The sequence below is a fragment of the Heterodontus francisci genome, chromosome 19, assembly GCF_036365525.1.
Source record: "Heterodontus francisci isolate sHetFra1 chromosome 19, sHetFra1.hap1, whole genome shotgun sequence".
In the NCBI taxonomy this organism is placed as follows: domain Eukaryota; kingdom Metazoa; phylum Chordata; class Chondrichthyes; order Heterodontiformes; family Heterodontidae; genus Heterodontus; species Heterodontus francisci.
In genome coordinates, this window is record NC_090389.1 from 1,635,584 (window position 1) to 1,643,075 (window position 7,492).

General features: G+C 50.1%; 1 protein-coding gene across 1 annotated transcript in view; it reads right to left on the bottom strand.

Moving 5' to 3' along the window:
- The window catches only part of mrps25 (mitochondrial ribosomal protein S25), a 49,077-nt gene extending 41,879 nt beyond the window's left edge, over positions 1-7,198 (bottom strand). Inside the window, exon 1 of the mRNA XM_068052289.1 lies at positions 7,002-7,198. Within this exon, the coding sequence (XP_067908390.1) occupies positions 7,002-7,135 (134 nt within the window). The 5' untranslated portion in view covers positions 7,136-7,198. The remainder of the gene's footprint in view (positions 1-7,001) is intronic.
- Positions 7,199-7,492: the final 294 nt, after the last annotated feature.

Genomic DNA, 7,492 nt, shown 5'->3' on the forward strand with positions numbered 1-7,492 from the left:
GAAGTAAGTGAAATAGGTGAGAACATGCACATGCCCTGATCATAATCTTCCAAAGTCCCCTTGATTTGGGAACAGTGCGTTTAGATTGGAAAATTGGACCTGTCACTCCTTTATTTAAGAAAGTGAGCAGGAAACCAGGGAATTATAGACCAGTTAGCCTAACATGTCAGGAAATTACGACAGTCAGTAAGGACAAGGTGATTGAAAATTTTCAAGGGGTTCAGCTGATCAGAGAAAGGCAGCAGGGATTTGCAAAGGGTAGATCATGCCTGAGGAACCTTACTGAATTTTTTTGAAGAAGTGACAGCAGTGGACAGAAGAATCTCTATGGATGTTGTTTATCTGGACTTCCTGAAGGCATTTGATAGTCTATGAAAGACTGTTAACTAATGTTGAAGCTCATGGAATTTAAGGCAAATTATTGACCTGCTTAGAAAGTTGGCTGAGTGGCAGGAGACCGAGAGTAGGGATAATGGGCAGGCACTCTAATTGGCAGGATGTAACTAGCAGCATCATAGAAACATAGAAAATAGGAGCATGAGTAGGCCATTCAGCCCTTCGAGCCTGCTCTGCCATTCATTATGACCATGACTGATCATCCAACTCAGTAGCCTGTTCCCGCTTGCGCCCCATACCCTTTGATCCCGTTAGACCCAAGAGCGATATCTAACTCCTTCTTGAAAACATACAATGTTTTGGCCTCAATTGCTTTCTGTGCTAGCGAATTTCACAGCCTCACCACTCTCTGGATGAAGAAATTTCTCCTCATCTCAGTCCTGAAAGGTTTACCCCGTATCCTTAGACTATGACCCCTGGTTCTGGACTCCCCCACTATCAGGAACATCATAGAGTCGTACAGCATAGAAACAGGCATCTGCACCTACCCTGTCAAGTCCTGTTAGAATTTTATAGGTTTCTATGAGATTCGTCCCTCACTCTTCTGAACTCCAGTGAATATAATCCTAACCGACTCAATCTCTCCTCATACGTCAGTCCCGCCATCCCAGGAATCAGCCTGGTAAACCTTTGCTGCATTCCTTGGAATTTAGAAGATTAATGGGTGATTTGCTTGAAGTTTTCAAGATATTTCAATTCAACAAGGCTCCTTCAACAGCACCTTCCAAACCCACAACCTCTACCACCTAGAAGGACAAGGGCAGCAGATGCATGAGAACACCACCACCTGCAAGTTCCCCTCCAAGCCACACACCATCCTGAACACCTTGGAACGATATCACCATTCGTTCACTGTTGCTGGGTCAAAATCCTGGAACTCCCTTCCTAACAGCACTGTGGGTGTACCTATCCCACATGGACTGCAGCAGTTCAAGAAGGTAGCTCACCACCGCCTTCTCAAGGGCAATTAGGGATGCACAATAAATACTCACCTAACCAGCGACGCCCACAAACGAATAAAAAAAATTAAGGTTAACAAGTAGGGTAGATAGACAGAAACTATTTCACTGGTTGGGGAGTCTAGGACTACGAAGCAGTCTAAAAATTAGAGCCAAAACTTGCAGGAGTGAAATTATGAAACACTTCAACACAGAAAAGATCAATTGTTAATTTTAAATCTGATTGATCTTTGTTAAGGGATATGGGACAAAGGTGGGTATATGGAGTTAAGTCACAGATCTTGCTCAATGGTGGAACAGGCTTGAGCCTATGGCCTACTCCTTTCTTATGAATAGTATAGACGCAATTATGGGGAAGCAAGATAAACATCTGAAGGAGAAAGGAATAGGAGGCTATGTTAATGGTTTTAAATGAAGAAGGGTGCGAGAAGGCTTGCATGGAGCATAAACACCAGAATGGACTTGTTGAGCTGAATGACCTGTACGTCTGCTGTTAAATCTATGTAATACCATGTTCACCTTGTTCGTCTCCTGGGAAAAACTGAAGCAAAGTAACCACTGAATATTTCTGCTATTTCACAGTCATTGCGTGAGAATTTATAGCGTGCAATGCTTAGTGGCATTATCCATATCCTGATTCTCTTTTTGTTATTTGTGTCTGTAGAATACTTGACCATTTTTTAATATTCCTTGATCATTTCATTTTATAATTGCTCTTTGTCTAATTGTTTTGTGATTTCTTTGTTAAGCTTTCGTAGTGCCCTTTTCTTTCGATTTATTTTTACTCATCTCTTTATTCATCCATGGCGTTTCACTTTTGGCTAGTTTGTTCTTGTTTTTTGGCAGAATATATTTCTCCTGAACTCTACTAATCACCCTTTTAAATATTTCCCACAACTATTCTCTTTGGTAATTTTTTAAATCCAGTTTACTTCCTCCAGTTCCAACATCATTCCCTCATAATTAGTTTTTTTCCAATGTTACTTTGGTCTTTGTCTTACTCATATCGCTCCCAATCTTTAACTTAAACATTACCTTTTGAGGCGTAGTTATTATCATAATCTTGGGAAATGCAGCAGTAAATTTGCACACAGAAAGATACCACAAGCAGCAATATGATAATGCCTAATCGTTTTTGGTGATGTTGGTTCAGGGTGGAATGCTGGCTGCAGATTTGGAAGGAATCCCCTGCTCTTCTTCCAATAGCATCGTGGGATCTTTTAAGTCCATCTAAAACAAGGCCTCAATATGTCTCAGCTGAAAGCCAGCATCTCTGATAGTTCAGCACTTCCTCAATACTGAACACTCCATGAGACCCACCTCCATTTCCCTCAATTCTATTCCCAATAAACTGCTGACCACACAACTTCCCTTCCTGGTACCCATGCAATGTGACAGTTAACAGTCCCCTCTCTTCAAGTATCATACCCCTCCTCTTCCAATCTGTTGTCATCATTTCCCTCTTCAAAAAACGAACCCTCAACCCTCTGTCAAAACAAACCACTGCCTTTCCCTCCAAAGTACTTGAATGGATTGCTGCATCCCAAATCCATGCCCATCTTTCCCAGAACTCCATGTTTGAATCCCTCCAATCAGGTTTCCACCCTGCCATAGTACCAAGACAGATCTTATTAAAGTCACAAATGACAGGCTATGTGACCGTGACTAAGGTAAACTTTCTCTTCTCACACTTCCTGACCTGTCTGACACAACTGACCACACCATCCTCCTCTATTCTGTCCAGAACCCTCCTGGTTATCAAATCTCCTCTCTATCTTCTCTAAAGAGTACAACCCAGCTGCACCAATCTACCCATGTAACTGAAGTCTCTCATTCCCAGAACTATTCTCGTTAATCTTTACTGCACCCTCTCTAAAGCCTTCACATCCTTCCTAAAGTGTAGTGCCCAGAATTGGACACAATACTTCAGTTCAGGCTGAACCAGTGCTTTATAAAGGTCCATCATTATAGTGTAAGGATGTAAAGGGTCAATACCAAGACAGAGAGAGAGGTCCCTTCCACTGTACAAGCAATGAGATAACAGACACATGAGATAGGCTGGCGAAGAAGGTACAGCAGCACAAAGGATGCTAGTTCATGTGGCTTGTTGAGAGTGCATATAGGCACTGTAAATAATACAGTTGTTAGTTAACCTTTACCAGAGTCTAAGACTTTCTCTAGAATGTCCTACAACACTATTAATACAGCTAACCTCTACAGTCAAAACTCCTTTGCTTTTGTACTCTATGCTTTCTTCAACCTACCCAGTCACCTTCGACAATTTGTGTACATATACCCCCAGGTCTCTCTGTTCCAGCAACCCCACTTTAGGATTGTATCCTTTATCTTGTATTGCTTCCCTGCGTTCTTCCCTCCAAAATGCATCACTTCACACTTCCCTGTATGTGCGCTCCTCCAATTCTGGCCTTTCGAACATCTCTGATTTTAACTGCTGTACCCTTGGCAGCCGTGCCTTCAGCTGCCTGGACATAGCTCTAGAATTCCCTCCCTAAACCTCTCTTTCTCTCCTTCCTGCAGTCTTCATGAATACAGGAGACCCCTACAAACTCCATAGTGACAAGACCCCCTCCCCCTCCACAGTCTCCATAGTGACAAGACCCCCTCCCCCTCCACAGGCTCCAAAGTGACAAGACCCCCTCCCCCTCCACAGTCTCCATAGTGACAAGACCCCCTCCCCCTCCACAGTCTCCACAGTGACAAGACCCCCTCCCCCTCCACAGTCTCCATAGTGACAAGACCCCCTCCCCCTCCACAGTCTCCATAGTGACAAGACCCCCTCCCCCTCCACAGTCTCCAAAGTGACAAGACCCCCTCCCCCTCCACAGTCTCCATAGTGACAAGACCCCCTCCCCCTCCACAGTCTCCATAGTGACAAGACCCCCTCCCCCTCCACAGTCTCCATAGTGACAAGACCCCCTCCCCAGTCTCCATAGTGACAGGACCCCCTCCCTCTCCACAGTCTCCATAGTGACAAGACCCCCTCCCCCTCCACAGTCTCCATAGTGACAAGACCCCCTCCCCCTCCACAGTCTCCAAAGTGACAAGACCCCCTCCCCCTCCACAGTCTCCATAGTGACAAGACCCCCTCCCCCTCCACAGTCTCCAAAGTGACAAGACCCCCTCCCCCTCCACAGTCTCCAAAGTGACAAGACCCCCTCCCCCTCCACAGTCTCCATAGTGACAAGACCCCCTCCCTCTCCACAGTCTCCATAGTGACAAGACCCCCTCCCTCTCCACAGTCTCCATAGTGACAAGACCCCCTCCCTCTCCACAGTCTCCATAGTGACAAGACCCCCCTCCCCCTCCACAGTCTCCATAGTGACAAGACCCCCTCCCTCTCCACAGTCTCCATAGTGACAAGACCCCCTCCCCCTCCACAGTCTCCATAGTGACAAGACCCCCTCCCCCTCCACAGTCTCCATAGTGACAAGACCCCCTCCCCCTCCACAGTCTCCAAAGTGACAAGACCCCCTCCCCCTCCACAGTCTCCAAAGTGACAAGACCCCCTCCCCCTCCACAGTCTCCATAGTGACAAGACCCCCTCCCCCTCCACAGTCTCCATAGTGACAAGACCCCCTCCCCCTCCACAGTCTCCAAAGTGACAAGACCCCCTCCCCCTCCACAGTCTCCATAGTGACAAGACCCCCTCCCCCTCCACAGTCTCCATAGTGACAAGACCCCCTCCCCCTCCACAGTCTCCATAGTGACAAGACCCCCTCCCCCTCCACAGTCTCCAAAGTGACAAGACCCCCTCCCCCTCCACAGTCTCCAAAGTGACAAGACCCCCTCCCCCTCCACAGTCTCCAAAGTGACAAGACCCCCTCCCCCTCCACAGTCTCCAAAGTGACAAGACCCCCTCCCCCTCCACAGTCTCCAAAGTGACAAGACCCCCTCCCCCTCCACAGTCTCCAAAGTGACAAGACCCCCTCCCCCTCCACAGTCTCCAAAGTGACAAGACCCCCTCCCTCTCCACAGTCTCCATAGTGACAAGACCCCCTCCCCCTCCACAGTCTCCATAGTGACAAGACCCCCTCCCCCTCCACAGTCTCCAAAGTGACAAGACCCCCTCCCCCTCCACAGTCTCCAAAGTGACAAGACCCCCTCCCCCTCCACAGTCTCCAAAGTGACAAGACCCCCTCCCCCTCCACAGTCTCCAAAGTGACAAGACCCCCTCCCCCTCCACAGTCTCCAAAGTGACAAGACCCCCTCCCTCTCCACAGTCTCCATAGTGACAAGACCCCCTCCCCCTCCACAGTCTCCATAGTGACAAGACCCCCTCCCCCTCCACAGTCTCCATAGTGACAAGACCCCCTCCCCCTCCACAGTCTCCATAGTGACAAGACCCCCTCCCCCTCCACAGTCTCCATAGTGACAAGACCCCCTCCCCCTCCACAGTCTCCATAGTGACAAGACCCCCTCCCCCTCCACAGTCTCCATAGTGACAAGACCCCCTCCCCCTCCACAGTCTCCATAGTGACAAGACCCCCTCCCCCTCCACAGTCTCCATAGTGACAAGACCCCCTCCCCCTCCACAGTCTCCATAGTGACAAGACCCCCTCCCCCTCCACAGTCTCCATAGTGACAAGACCCCCTCCCCCTCCACAGTCTCCATAGTGACAAGACCCCCTCCCCCTCCACAGTCTCCATAGTGACAAGACCCCCTCCCCCTCCACAGTCTCCATAGTGACAAGACCCCCTCCCCCTCCACAGTCTCCATAGTGACAAGACCCCCTCCCCCTCCACAGTCTCCATAGTGACAAGACCCCCTCCCCCTCCACAGTCTCCATAGTGACAAGACCCCCTCCCCCTCCACAGTCTCCATAGTGACAAGACCCCCTCCCCCTCCACAGTCTCCATAGTGACAAGACCCCCTCCCCCTCCACAGTCTCCATAGTGACAAGACCCCCTCCCCCTCCACAGTCTCCATAGTGACAAGACCCCCTCCCCCTCCACAGTCTCCATAGTGACAAGACCCCCTCCCCCTCCACAGTCTCCATAGTGACAAGACCCCCTCCCCCTCCACAGTCTCCATAGTGACAAGACCCCCTCCCCCTCCACAGTCTCCATAGTGACAAGACCCCCTCCCCCTCCACAGTCTCCATAGTGACAAGACCCCCTCCCCCTCCACAGTCTCCATAGTGACAAGACCCCCTCCCCCTCCACAGTCTCCATAGTGACAAGACCCCCTCCCCCTCCACAGTCTCCATAGTGACAAGACCCCCTCCCCCTCCACAGTCTCCATAGTGACAAGACCCCCTCCCCCTCCACAGTCTCCATAGTGACAAGACCCCCTCCCCCTCCACAGTCTCCATAGTGACAAGACCCCCTCCCCCTCCACAGTCTCCATAGTGACAAGACCCCCTCCCCCTCCACAGTCTCCATAGTGACAGGACCCCCTCCCCCTCCACAGTCTCCATAGTGACAAGACCCCCTCCCCCTCCACAGTCTCCATAGTGACAAGACCCCCTCCCCCTCCACAGTCTCCATAGTGACAAGACCCCCTCCCCCTCCACAGTCTCCATAGTGACAGGAATCCCCGCCCAAGTCTCAGTAGTTACAGGATTCGCTTCCCCGAGTCTCCATTGTGACAGGCATTTCCACAGTCACTGAATCCCCACCGCTGACCTTGCTCCATCGCTTCGCTCGCCATGCGTGTTGTAATTCACCGTTAAAATCTTCACCGAGTCCTTGAGCACCACAACCCCACTCCTCAAGAACTCAAGCGTTCGGCGCACTGGAAACCGACCTTTCATCGGCATGGCTGCACCACACACCACGGCTGCGCTAGCCTGACCCTGCACACTGCGCCTGCGCTCTCCTGACACTGCGCCTGCGCTCTGCTAACGCAGCATCCCGTCCCTGCGCTCTCCTGACACTGCGCCTGCGCACTTCTGACACCGCACACAATGCCTGTGCGCTCCTGACATCGTACACTGCGCTTGCGCTGAAATAAAAACAGGAAATACTCAGAGAAGCAGAGTTAATGTTTCAGGTTTGTGATCCTTCATTAGAACTGGCAAATATTAGAAATGTAAAAGGTAAGTAAAGCCGGGGAGAGGCAAGAGATAACAAAGGAGAAGGTGTATATAGAACAAGGTCACAGAATAGCTGACCAG